The 14,510-nt window shown below is 39.6% G+C and overlaps 2 protein-coding genes across 3 annotated transcripts; one reads left to right on the forward strand and one right to left on the reverse strand.

The window, feature by feature from the left end:
• Positions 1–3,332: 3,332 nt before the first annotated feature.
• On the forward strand, positions 3,333–8,703 carry cpsf4 (cleavage and polyadenylation specific factor 4). 2 transcript variants are annotated; one of them, XM_053613240.1, is made up of 8 exons: positions 3,333–3,949; positions 4,520–4,570; positions 4,680–4,832; positions 4,909–5,004; positions 5,962–6,055; positions 6,144–6,216; positions 6,334–6,510; positions 7,490–8,703. In XM_053613240.1, the coding sequence occupies exons 1-8, from the start codon at positions 3,847–3,849 to the stop codon at positions 7,556–7,558; spliced, it is 816 nt and encodes a 271-aa protein (XP_053469215.1). In that variant the 5' UTR covers positions 3,333–3,846; the 3' UTR covers positions 7,559–8,703. The 2 variants fall into 2 exon arrangements, with proteins under 2 accessions (XP_053469215.1, XP_053469216.1); XM_053613241.1 differs by lacking the exon at positions 3,333–3,949 and adding an exon at positions 3,992–4,372.
• atp5mf (ATP synthase membrane subunit f) lies at positions 8,700–12,181 on the reverse strand. The gene is made up of 4 exons (XM_053613242.1): positions 12,075–12,181; positions 10,457–10,564; positions 9,935–10,051; positions 8,700–8,858 (listed from the first exon to the last, which is right to left on the reverse strand). The coding sequence occupies exons 1-4, from the start codon at positions 12,088–12,090 to the stop codon at positions 8,830–8,832; spliced, it is 270 nt and encodes an 89-aa protein (XP_053469217.1). The 5' UTR covers positions 12,091–12,181; the 3' UTR covers positions 8,700–8,829.
• Positions 12,182–14,510: the final 2,329 nt, after the last annotated feature.

The raw sequence follows: 14,510 nt of genomic DNA on the forward strand, positions 1-14,510 counted from the left end.
CATATTCTCTTTTTGAGAGAAAGGACTTTTTCCTAGCCACCCTTCAATGAAAGCCACACTTGTTGAGTCTTTTTCTGATCATGCTGTCATGAACATAAACATTTTATGTGCTTACAGAGACCTGTATGTCACATGATTTAGCACTTGGGGTTTTCTTTATATTTCTCAGCATTAAACAGTCTGACCTTGGACAAATTTGCTGGGACGCCCACTCCTGGGAAGACTGATAGCTGTCTTGAAGGCTCTCCATTTGTAAACAATCCTTCTCATTGTAAAATGATGAATTCAGATTGTTTGGAGATGGCCTTATAACCCTTCCCAGACTGATGACCAGCAACAAATGCTTCTCTGAGGTCGGGGCTAATTCTATTGCCTCAGGCCTAATCCCTCAAAGACGCAGATTTGCACGTTTCACCTGCGCAACCACCAAGCGAGGAGAGCCCTGAGTGTCACCTGGAATGGTGTAGTGATCGAGCACTGCCCTCACCCAAGATATCTGGGGATCACACTGGACAGGCGCTCATGTACAAAGCTCATTGCTTTAACACCTGACAAAAGGTTAACTCGGGCAACAACCTGCTGTGAAGGCTGACGTCAACCAGCTGGGGCAAAATGGCTCAAACTGTGCGCACCACTGGCCTGGCACTGTGCTTCTCCGCTGGCGAGTTCGCCCACCCGGTCTGGCACTGCTCCACACATGCCGCGCAGGTGACCGCTTCGCTGAACGACACCAGCCGCATCATAACCGGATGCCTCAAGCCGACCTCACTCAACAAGCTGTACCCACTAGCTGGAGTCACTCTCCCAGAGATCCGGAGAGAGGTTGCCTGTGCCCTCAAGAAGCAGAAGCTGGAACAAGACCTGCGACACCTGCTGCACGAACACCGCCTGCCGCTTGCCCGCCTAAGGAGCCGCAAGAGCTTCATGAGGTGCACGTGCCTTCTGTCGTGCGACCCGTCCAAGGCACGCTGCTCGTTCTGGTGGGACAGGTGCCCCCCTGCCCGACCCCTATATGCCACCCGCCTAAGACCTGCCGCCTGGGCACAAACAACCGTGGCCAATAGGGAGGGCACTAAACAGACTAAGAACACAAGTTGGCCGCTGCAGGGAAAATATGCCCAGATGGGGACTGCTTCCTGGCCAATCGACTCATTGCACCACCTGCGGATCAGTGCCACAAACCATAGCGCACCTGCTGGCGTGCCCCATGTGTCCACATTCCTGCACGGCGTGTGACCTGTGCAATGCGACGGACAGGGCTATCGAGACCGCCGCCTACTGGGCGAAATTAATATGAAGTGGAACCTCGACACGAAAAGAAGTAGGGGCTAATTCTTATTAGCATGATGTAGACACACATCTGAGTGCTCCAGAACACCAAACTGCCAAACTCTTTATAGAGGTAGTCACACTTCTTGTTGATGAACTAATCTTGTGCATTTCATACAGAACACCTCTCTCTTAATGATTGTGGAAGTAGGAAAGGTGTAGGCCTACTTATTTTTCCCCCACCTGGTTTCTAAATGTTGGTTTACTTTTGGGGGAAAAATGACTACATATTGAAATCTGTTGTGTTTTTTATTGTTGTCACCAGAGACCAGAGGTTATTTGTTTGTTTATAGAAGTTATTGAGGACCAAAGCAATTGTTACATAGGCACCAATAAATAAAAACATAGAATTGAAGAATGGTGTACTTTCTTTTTCCCATGACTGTATGTGTATCCTTTATAAACATCAGAAACCCCACATTAAACCACGTTGTATTTTATATTCAGAAGCAAATAACATCAGAGTACGTGGTATTTTCGTAAGAAAAACAACAGAAAATTATTGATTTAAAACAGTAACAATATTTTTTTTCTGGCAAACTTTTCCAAAGGTTTTTCTTTTGAGAGTGTGTTTACAATAAAATAAATATTTTTCTACAGTTATCTATTCAAAGATTAGATGTTTTTAAATTAAACATTATGCATATTTAGTAAGGCTTATTGGTTAGAACGTTTGCCCCACACTACTGGGGTTGGGGGTTTGAATCCCGGCTTTGCCTTGTGTGAGTGGAGATTGCATGTTCTCCCCGTGCTTCAGGGGTTTCCTCCGCCAGTCTGTAGTGTCTGAATGGATGTGTGAATGGGTATGCAATTGTTCCCTCTGATGAGTTGGCACCCTTTCCAGGATGTCCCCTGCCTTGTGCCCCTAGTCCCCTGGAATAGGCACCAGGCTCCCCCCGACCCTGTGTAGGATAAAGAGTTACAGAAAATGGATGGATGAATGGAATAAGGCCAAACCTCGTTTCTATAAATAAATTTACATTTCGGTCAGTATTCCAATTGTCTTGTAATAATTGTAAGAATTTCTGTAAGAATATCACTTGAGTGATTGTGATTGATCTATTGTTTTAAAAAAATGACATACCTGTAAGGGAAAAAGTGGTTATTTACGATGAATGAAATATCTCTTTTTGAAGATCACATTGTTAAGTTTGGTGTTGTTATGCAAAATAAAGGGGTTGAATTTTTTGTGTAATAATATTATGATTATGGGTAAATTTTACATACACAAATGTAGATTTGTTAAATGTAGAGCTTTCTGGCATTGAAAAATGACTTGAATTCCTTAAAACAGTGCCTTAAAGAATTATAGGGATATATATATATATATATATATATATATATATATATATATATATATATATATATATATATATATATATATATATATATAATTATAGCACGTTCACCTCACACCTCCAGGGTCCGGGGTTCGATTCCCACTGTGGCCCTGTGTGTGTGGAGTTTGCATGTTCTCCCCGGGCTGCGGGGGTTTCCTCCAGGTACTCTGGTTTCCTCCCCCAGTCCAAAGACATGCATGGTAGGCTGATTGGCATGTCCAAAGTGTCCGTAGTGTATGAATGGGTGTGTGAGTGTGTATGTGATTGTGCCCTGCGATGGACTGGTACCCTGTCCACGGTGTACCCCGCCTTGTGCCTGATGCTCCCTGGGATTGGCTCCAGGTTTCCCCTCGACCCTGAAGAAGGAGTAAGCGGTAGAAGATGGATGGATGGATGGATATATATAATTAGGTGTTTATTATTTGTATTGTTTTGCTGCTTGGATTTATTGTTGGTGTGCTCAACAATAATAATGCCTGTTTGTTACCTGAAGATGTTTAATAAATATTGTAAATAAATAAATAAATAAATAAATTTTAAAAAAAATTAAATAAATAAATCTTTAGGGGAAAAATACTGTAAATGAATTTTTTTTTTTTTGAACAAAAACTTCAAATCAGCGTTTGGCGCACTTGAGGGAAGACGTTTTAATCGATTACCGACACATTGCTCATGACGATTGCTAATAAAGATAATTTATGATAGGTTTTACTCAATTTATAACTGTGATAATATCAAACTTTTATACGCAGCTTTTAAAAAGTAAAGAATGCAGAAAGTGTTGTATTTTGGCTTGTATTTGTAAATCGCTCGGTCACTCAGAGTGTGATTCCACAGCCTTGCAGGGGTCAGAGGTCATGCGTGTGAATCGTCTCGGAAGTACATCTAAACCGTGCTGCTGGTGTTTTTTTTTTTTTTTTTTTTTTTTTTTTAAACCTGGTCCGGTCCTGCCATGTGGATTAAAAAAAATCATTGAGTCTCAAAAAACCTTTGTAGTTTCTCCACGCATTTATTTTTAGCTTCTGGTAGTTTATATCGAGCTATATTACTACACAACTAGCTGTTTATCGAGTGTCGCTAACTAGCCTAGCGTAGCTTTAGGTAGAGTTGGTAGAAGTTTGTCGTTTCAGTGAAATAAGTGAATCAGGGGTTAGAAAATAATAAGATTTTTTAAAAAATGCAGGAAATAATTGCCAACGCTGATCACTTCAAGTTTGATCTGGAGATTGCGGTCGAGCAGCAGTTAGGGGCTCAACCGCTGCCGTTTCCAGGAATGGACAGTAAGTTGAACATTAAAGGTGCAATAATAATAACAACAACAATAAAAGACACTTTTGCAGTAATGTACGCATCCGTATATTCCTTCTACACTAGCCTAGAGATACAGATATGGTCAAAAGTTTGTGGACACCTGACAATCACAGACATATGTCATTGTTCAATATCTCATTCCAGATTTATTCCCTCTTTCCTGATATAATAAGCTCCACTCTTCTGGGAAGGCTTTCCACTAGATTTTGGAGCGTGGCTGTGGGGATTTGTGTTCATTCAGCTACAAGAGCATTAGTGAGATCAGGTACTGATGTTAAACAAGAACAAAGAGTTCATTGGTGTTGAGGTCAGGGTTCTTCCAGTCCAACCTTCTTAAACGATGTCTTCATGGAGCTTGCTTTGTGCACAGGGTCATCGTCATGTTGGAACAGGTTTGTGCCTCTCTGTTCCAGGTTTGATTTTCAGGTGTCCACAAACTTTTGGCCGTACTGTAGTGCAATGTGTTTTGAAGCACATTGGGTGGATGTAGGATGCACTTCTCACCGGCACGCTGTAATCCTTAACGCTTCTCTTTGCAGAATCAGGTGCAGCCGTGTGCGAGTTTTTCATGAGATCTGCATGTCTGAAAGGTAATTATCAAAAGTGTTGGTTTATTTTTGACTTGCCAGGACCATAAGAAAATGAGATGCGTGTAGTACGTCTGAGCTTATTCTATAACGATCCCTTTTCTTCCCGAAGGTGGGATGTGTCCTTTTCGGCACATTAGCGGAGAAAAGACAGTGGTTTGTAAACATTGGCTTCGAGGATTATGCAAGAAAGGAGATCAGTGCGAATTTCTACACGAGTATGACATGACGAAGATGCCCGAATGCTATTTCTACTCCAAATTTGGTTTGTATTTCCCTCCTGTGTTACTCATGTGATATAAGGTAATTTAAAAAAAGACTAAGTGTTTGTATTCTTGCAGGGGAATGCAGTAATAAAGAATGTCCTTTCTTGCACATTGACCCGGAATCTAAGATTAAAGACTGTCCGTGGTATGACCGAGGGTTTTGCAAGCACGGTAAGGCTTTTTCAGTTAACCAAGTTCCCAAGAGAGAATTGTTGTTGTTTTTTGTCAGATTTTAACAGTGATTTTAAATGTGAAACCTCACGTTGTCGATTTATTTCTTGTTCATTGGTCCACTTATTTAAGTGTTCAGGAGTAGATATTACAGAAGAAGATTCCTGTCTTAATTTAGGAATATCACCGCAGTACCCCGGTGTGTGAGGGTGTGGAGGAAGACTCGGGAGATAGGCGGAATTTTAACTGAGCTTGTGTATGTTCAGTCTGCGCTTTTCAGCACACTTTGAAAACTGAACAAAAAAACAATACAGTGACGGGAAACGGGTCCGTCCCAGACACGCAGCTTTCACGCCGTCAAGTTCATACTTTTGGGTGTGTGTGCAAGTGTCCCACAAGCTCTGCCAGTGGTAACACACTCTCTGTCTCTCTCGTTCGTGGGTTATGGAGTCACTGAAAGCACAAACGGACGCACAAGTGAGAATCATCACCTGTTACTGTACCTGCCCGTTTGACCCGCATCCTCTCCGCCCACAGTCAGTCCCTCCAGGATTTCATGATTTTGTGATCGCAGAATCAACACGAAATCAAGCAAACTCCACATGTATTTGGAGGAGTTTGGAATTTTAAAAAATTACCGTGGATTTGAGCAAAGATGCGTTACTGGCGACTTTGTTGTACAAGCGACCTGCAGAGATAAAATCGCTGTATGTGTGAACGTACAGTTAAAGTTTGGATGTTTGAGTAATACATCCTCTGGTCTTGTAGAACTGAAGAGAAACTACCTTATAGTGTTACCCTGATGGTAAACTTTACTATAAGAACTTTACTTTAACAGATTGGGCCCTTTTTTGCCTTGGTGCCCTTTTCACAGTTGAAAAACACCTTTAGGAACATCTAAATTAATTGCGTGTATAATCGAGTGAACACTTTCCTCCTCTTTTGTTTTCGATCAAGGCCCGGATTGCCGACACAGACACACACGGAGGGTCATCTGTGTTAATTATCTAGTAGGCTTCTGTCCTGAGGGCAAGTCCTGCAAGTTTATGCAGTAAGTGCAATCATATCACACCAAACATTCATTATTAACAGCAAGAGTTTTGAACAGTTTATCACAACTGATGACTGATGATTTCTAGCCCACGCTTTGAGCTGCCTATGGGGACGAATGAACAGCCACCTCTGCCTCAGCAAGCTCAGACCCAGCAAAAGGTATTTATTTATTTATTTATTTATTTATTTACTTTCTCAGGAAGAACGATGCCACTAGAACAAAGTCACTGCAATGGCTTTAAACACTGTAACGTTTTGTTTTTAACCCCTTCATAGCAAAACGCACAGAACTTGAACAGATCATCGTTGTCACTGATCCAGTTAACCAGCAACAACTCCATTGCTAACATCAACCATCAAAAACCTCCACACATTCTCGGAGCTTCACAGCCTCAGAACAACACAGGCGGCTCCCGAGGCCCTCGTCCGCTGGACCAGGTCACGTGTTACAAGGTCAGTTTATACTTCTATGGTGTGTATAGGTGAGTGCACCTGTGTGTAGTTTGATATACAGTACTGTGCAAAAGTCTTAGGCACATGCAAGGAAATGCTATAAAGCAAAGATGCCTTCAAAAATATTGAAATGAAACATATGTACATAAAAACAATCCACTATTAAAAGCAGTAATAAACTAAACAGAGTCAATACTAAGTGTAACAAGCCTTTGCTGTTTAAAAACGCATCAGTCGTCTCAGTTTTATAAGGAAACGAGCTGGTGAGTTTTTTTCTGAGCATCTTGAAGAATCTGCCACAGTTCTTCTGGAGACTTTGACTCTTGTACCGGTTTCTGTTTTTGCCGATAACTCCAGACAGACTTCATTATGATTTGTGTCTGAAAAAGTGGTGCATTATGTAAAGTACAGTAATATGTTGCTTTCTTTACCGCCATGCAAACATTTTCCTGTTGGGAAAGTAATGTTTGGAATCTAAAATAAATTTTGGATTGACTCAATAATGCAGAAGTGAAGTGCCTTGAAATACAGCGATATTCGATATGTTGGCTCCACCCCCTTTAAAAAACAATAGCCAATAGAGTTTAGCTTACCTCACAACCCAGGTTAAGCCGTACTTAACTGTCAGTTCCATGGATTTTTATAATGTCGGGGGTGGGACACTTCGGGTTCTAGAGAACGTTTGATTGGACAGAAAATGTGATGAGAAACTGACGTGCAGAATGATGTCATCAAAATCGCTGATCCGTATCGGTGGTAGAGAGAGAGTGTACATTTTGAATGCGTATATCTTCTAAATGCGAATTTTGTCATTGTTTTGGAGCGCACTAGCTTATACATAACCTTAAGGCGAATATATTCATACTAAAAGCCACAAAACTTTAAGACAAAATTTGTGTTTTTTACACAGTAGTGTACACTGGGGACCTTTCAAACAGCTCACAGTCTTTTTTTTTGTGTGTTCCTTTCATTTTTGCAGTGTGGAGAGAAGGGACATTACGCAAACAAATGCACAAAAGGACACCTGGCTTTCCTAAGTGGACAGTGACGTTCTTCTGCACCATGTATCTGCTAATAAACTGCTGGAATTTCATCTCATAAAATGTACAAGGAGTGGTCTGTTAGCTTTTCAGTGGAGAAGTCACCGTACACTCGTGGACCAAATCTGGTTCTCGGCCAAGATCACTTCTGTGTGCAGAATGAAGAGAAAAAGAAAAGGAAAAAAAAAAGTCAAGCTAGGCTGTTCGAGTTGAGTAAAGCAATGTATTGTTTTTAATCTCACGATTCTATACTGGTGGGAATCTAATGTCTAATGGGAAATAAAATAGTGTCCTGAAATTCTTCCTCCTTACATAGGGGAAATTAACACTTTTTAGCAAAATGTAACTTTTTTTTTTCTTTTTCAATGTATCCTCTGCATGATTTCTTTGTGAACACACAGAGTCGTAGTCTCTCCCACTCATGGTGAACTCATGTTGTGTGTGTAATTGCATGTCAAATCTCAACCTTGAGACAGCTTCCTGATCCAGCCATGAACAGGATTTCAATACGTTCTTCTTTGTCAAAGGTGTTCTTAAAGGCTATCTGGGGGAGAAAAAAAAAAGGGTTCATTTCCCCCTATGTATGGAGAATTTTGGGACATGCTGTTTTGTGAATGCTTGCAAAAAAATTTAAGAAAAGAAAAAAAAAAACTAACTGGAGATGAATGTCATACTGTTCAAATTCAGTGTTACACAGCATTCATTAACACCTACAATACTACAGTCAGGTTTCAGAAATAGTACCAGAAGACTAAAACGGCATTACTTGATTTGAGTTTTGATCGGATATAATTTTTACTGTATGCAGTAGCTGCCTTTTTTTTTTTTTTTTTTTTTTTAAATGAACCTTCTGAATTTACATGGCAGTCGACTTTCCGCTGTGGATTTGGGTTTGAATGAAATGAGTGATTTGTTGAGAAACACTTCCTGTGTCCTAGTCAGTGAACTTCCATGAAAGATGTACCAGTTACGTTACTTATAAATTGTAAAAGTTGAGGAAGTAGATGTTAGTACTAAACCTTAAGAAATTCACAGTGAAATTAGATTTTTTTTTTTTTGGTAGTGTAGAACAGCTGATTTTATGTCAGAATGTCACGAACATATTCAACACTTAAAAATTATTAAAAAAATAATAAAACCAACACAAAATCACTTCATTTTAGTTTTTATTTCTTGGTCACAAATAAACTTATACACAACAACCATGAAAGAAAGGTGTGCTGATCACACTTGTTGGGACAGCCCAAGAGGCTCGGTGGTCCATGATGTCCTAAACGCTTCAATGGTACTTCCTCCAGCGGTCATGCTCTGTTATGAAGAAAAGGAAAAACATCTTGGTGAAAATACATCGTGGCTTCAGGTTAGTAGGAGCGTCTAACTTTAGTGCTGGAGCTCGTTAGAACAGCGATCACAGGCTGGATGTGTAGTTAGAAAAAGGTAAGAAACAATCTGTACGAGGCTACGTCCACGTTCATCCGGATAGATCTGAAAACTGCATTTTCGATTTAAAACGCTCTCCTAAGATCTACACTGGTTTTCAAACGTTAAAAAAAAAAAAAAAAAAAATTTACACTGAAACGTCCAAAACGTTTACATCCACAACACTGCGCATACATAAATATTTAAGAAGCTTCGGTCTGTCATTTCCGTCAGGCGTTTATTTATATTTCGTCTCTTTGATTTGATGCTGCAATGTCGAGGAAAAGCAGAGTTTTTAAAAAATGGACAGAAAGTCCTCAACATTGCAGCATCAATTCAGAGTTTTTCTTTCTTTTTTTTTTTTTTTTTTTTTTTTTTTTAAATGGACAGACGAAGAGGTGCAGTTTTTGCTACAGGTCAACCAAGACTATAAACTTGCAAAGGTAGCTGAAAATGTAGAGGAAACTGGATAGCAGGCACAACTGCTGTACAATATTGTCCACCATTTTGTTTGTTTGTTTGTTTTGAGTTGAATGAGTCACATGACTAAAGCCACATCACTTTAATATCTCCGTTTTCACATTGTAGTGTGGACTGAGAAAACATTTGTGTTTTTTTTAATGTTTTCCTCAGTCCACACTACAATGTGAAAACGGAGATATTAAAGTGATGTGGTTTTAGTCATGTGACATTCAACTCAAAACAAAGATGGCGGACAACGTTGTACAGCAGTTGTGCATTTTCATATGTACCCACTTGGGAGAGCGTTTTCCAAAAAAAAAAAGCTCCACTTTCGCTGGACAAAAACGCTGTCTCGGTGTGGACGGAAGGCCAAAATGAAGAGGAAAAAGATGCGTTTTCAACTTTATCCGGATTAACATGGATGTAGCCTTACTGTGGCCCTCCAGGACACATGTCTGATACACCAAATATAAAGAACAAAACGGGTTTATACCGTTACTTACTAATATGATCGTATTCCCAAACATAACTGAGTACAACGTAACCGGCGAGGATCATGGCTACACCACCAAATCCTCCCTTCTTCACGTTAATGTACTTGTTGTAATATCTTTCATAGCCTGAGAGAGAGAGAGAGAGGAAACAATACACAAGATGGTGAACATGCTCATTAATTAAAAGAGAGTCAAGGTTAAACCATTTCAACACACCAACAACAAACACCCCGTTCCATACATTTCAGATAAAAACTGCACTACACTCATCCCCAATATTGCCTCCAGCTGTACTTGGTATTTGACTCGGCCGTTATCAGGAGAGGTTTGTTTTTCAATGTAGCCTATGTGTTTTTTCCCCCTCTTCATTTTACGATTGGCCTTTGCTTTAAATATGGCAGTTATGCTAAGTGATCCCCCTACAATTCATTCAAGATTGGAAAAAATACAGGCAAATGACGGTTAAAACCACGCACTTGGACACTAGACAGGTGCGGACCCTATTTACACATTTGCCACAAACGTTCTCACCTCTGCGAACAGAGCCGATGAGGCCGTTAGGAGTGAAGTCCCTCGTACCGAACCAGGATGGCAGCTGACTCAGCTTCACATCCATGAGCCTCTTCTCAGCAATGGGCACTGGAGACAAGAAAACATCACGTACAGTCAACTTTGTGTACAGTCGGTCAGCATCTATTTTAGTAAAACTAAATTTATTAAAAAAATAAAAAAAATAAAAAAAAGAGCTGCCCAACCATTTGATTAATTTCAAAACCGACAAATTTATTCCCAACACCGGCTGATCAACAGCACTTAGCAACATCCAATCAGTTTGAATAAAGCCGGTTTACACCATGTGGCCTTTCAAGATTAGACCTCATCACACTGTATTAGATGATCCCAATAAAATCCTGCCTGAATTCTATAAACAGTCTGTACAACAATGTTCCCCATGTCGGATTATACGCCAAATATCCTGTAACGCTTGACCCGTGATTAAAAAATAACTACATTATGTCTACAATATCAGTCAGCGTAATACGGGCTGGTGCAGAAACTTGGGTTGCAAGCAAACAAAGGATATTTTCTGCTCATTAACATGTTTTCTTTCTGTTTGGCCTTTGCCACTATGGCTGTCTCCAGGGTTTCATGTGATCCTGTAGCATCCTCACTCCAAGACCATCAACCTCAATGCACAACCAAAGAATCCTTTTACCATCTGTGACACAAACTCAGAGCCAAAATTCACACATACAGCTTTAAGTTACACAGCCTGCTATCTTCACATTCTTCTAAAAGCCTGCATTTCTAAACAATATCAAAGCAAAATTTTACACAGAACATTAATTTATATACAGCTTTAAAAATATATATTTAAAAAAGAACTTTAACCTTTAATGTTGACGAAGAGCCAAAAAAAGCTTCTTTTAACAATAAGAAAATTAAACTCCCTTTCGACAATAAAACTCCTTTTAAACATTTTCTGTATTTAATATTGGACTCTTCTTATCTTGTTTGAAGTGGTGTGATTAGTTATATTTCTCAGTGACACTACTGTCTTGTACTACTTACTGTATAGTAACTTATTGTAGTAAGTTATTACTGTAAGTAAGTTAGTACACAAGTTGTTTCCAGGTTGGTTAAAGCTGTGAGCAAAGGCCAGGCTTGCATTAGGGTTTAATTACAGTCCACAGTCATTACGCTGGGATTAGTTAAAAAGACTAACCTTTATGAACACTAAATTAACTGACTGACCCTCAGGCTAAGTGCTAGTTAGCAGTGTGCATGCTATTTGTCCAGTCACAGCTGTATGTCCACTTCTGACACTATCACGTGCTAATCATACAGCCAAGCAGATTTAAAGAGTAATAATAAAAATAAAAAATAAAAACACCCAGAATGATATTAAACTAAACACTGGTGCAAACTGGAACCGACCAAATGACATGAGTGTGACATTAAGTCCTTGACTCAACTCGAGCGCGCTTCCTCAGGCCTTTTTAACAAATGACTTGTTTATAAATAACATTATTAGCGGAAGTAAATTCCTGCTTTAATCGTCTACTCGAATATAATGAACATAAAGAAACAAGTGCGCAACATTTCATTAGGTACATTAATCAATCCGAACAGTTTCCAATACCCGTACCTGGTCTGTCCGCCATCTTGCTTTAAGCTCGGAAGCTGCCGTGATGTATGTTGGGAATAAAATGGAGTGGAAACACAGAGGGCGGGGCGTTTAAGCTCACGGATATGACGTAATTCTTTTTCTTCTTCTTCGGTGGATTGATTGGTGTTACAGACAACAGAATGGTTTGTATACCGCCACGTACTGTGCTGAGGAGGAGACTAAAGTAGTCCCTGTTTATGTCTTATACTCTTTTAAAGACTGCCTTTAAAAAATCTATTAGTTCTAAAACTCAGAAAAGTCTATAGAAATCAAACATACAATATATGTCCAAAAGTATGTGGACACCTGACCATCACATCCATATGTGGTTCTTCTTTAAACTTGTTGCCACAAAGATGGCAGCACAGCATTATACAGAATATTTTTGTGTGCTGTAGCATTATAATTTCCCTTCACTTGAACTCAAAGCTGTTCCAGCATGACGAGTGCACAAAGCGAGCTCCATGAAGACATGGTTTGAGAAGGTTGGAGTCGAAGAACTCGAATATCCTGCACAGAGCCCTGACCTCAACCCCACTGAACACCTTTGGGATGAACTGGAACACCGACTGCACCCCAGATATCCTCACCTAACATCAGTGCCTGATCTCACTAATGCTCTTGTAGATGAATGAACACAAATCCCCACAGCCACGCTTCATAATCTAGTGGAAAGCCTTCCCAGAAGAGTGGAGCGCATTATAACAGCAAATGGGGAATAAATCTGGAATGGGAAGTTCAACAAGCACATATGAGTGTAATAATCAGGTGTCCACAAATGTTTGGCCATATAGTGTAGTTGCTTCATACTTGTTCAGAGGAATAATAGACCTCTTCAATTGTGCAAATGTGTGTGTGTGTTTTTTTTTAAATGATTAAATTCTGAGCATCGTTTAGGTGTAAAATTGGTCTATTTTCACGGTTTCCTATATCACCCACAATGCTGTTTAACTACCTGCTGATAGAGGTTATAGTGGGAATTCATTGCTACTTAAAAAGAATGATGCAGCAGCGCTTTAATCCTTTCGTCTGTCTGTCTCCTTCCCCTCCTGATCTGTACATTCTGCTCAAACAACAGTTCCATGACACGTTCATGCTAATCCCACTCTCAGTGCCATCTCATAGGTCTTGTCATCTCATAAAGTGCTAACTAGCTGAGTCTCAGTATTCTACAACTGTGTTGTATAGCTGCATTTAGTTGAACTTTTGCTGACTTTACTACTTCTTTACTGGATTTTTATTTATTTGTTAATATGACATTGAATATCGCTGATGCTTCCCATTAATATTGCTAATTTGATTGATATGACATTGAACATCACTGATTACTTTCCAGCACCACATAGCATCCTAAGCCACAGGAGTGTTCTATGCCTAGCAAGCACACATGTCAGCCAGCATGACATGAAAAGAAGTTCTTTTACTCTTTTGATTTTTGGAGCTAGCAGTGAAATCTGAGCAATCACAATAATGTGAACTTATGTTTCCATATTAATCATTATTGTAACTACCATAGCAATCAATATCTTCCTAGGTTGTCAGCAGAGCAGACTAACTTGTTACAGAAGTAACAATAGAGCACCAACCCCCAGAATCTCTAAACACATCACAGTATTTCAATACAAACATATTTAATGTACTTTAGGGCAAGGCTTACTCTCAGAGCGACAGCACACACTGCAAGTCTAAACTGGATAAATATAACATCTCCATCTCTACTTAAGTTAGGTGTATGGCTCTATGCTCTACTTTATGGATACTTGTGTTGAATGAAAATGTCACCCTGTCTGGCACTTATCCCAGAAGACTTGCTCCTGCCATTTCTAATATTCCTCTGAAATAATGTGCTGGCGTACTCATTCGTCTTATCTTACTTCAGCATTTCTTTTGCCACTTTGTCTGCCTTTTTGTTCCTTGTGACCTCTACATGTAGTAGCACCCAAACAAACTGTATTACCATGTTACTATCCCATTCCTATTAAGAGACAAGAATGAAATCTTTGAATTCTGAGCAATGGTCCTAGTAGTACAGTACAGTTCACCTTTTTGATTAGCTACTGCTGTTTTAAAATGTAATGGACTGTAGGTGGGGCTCATGTTGGGGATTCAACTATGTACAGAGATCGAGAGAGAGTTGGAGGATTTAGCATTGGTGTCTTATAGTTAGATGAATAGCTATTAATAGATTCGTATTTTCACACGTGTGACTAGTTATCAGTCACTGAAGTCATACAAACTAATAATAGCTAACGCATAAGCAGAAAGGGTTTATACCCAAATGTCATGTGGAAGTTATATAAGAAGGCTGGAAAAATTTATCTTTATTGTTTAACATTTAAAATGGTCTTTATTGTTTAACATTTTGATATTTTTTTGCTTAAAAAATGCATATGTATTTACAGAGTTTTTGCATGT

Source organism: Ictalurus furcatus, chromosome 24 (assembly GCF_023375685.1).
Source record: "Ictalurus furcatus strain D&B chromosome 24, Billie_1.0, whole genome shotgun sequence".
Taxonomy (NCBI): domain Eukaryota; kingdom Metazoa; phylum Chordata; class Actinopteri; order Siluriformes; family Ictaluridae; genus Ictalurus; species Ictalurus furcatus.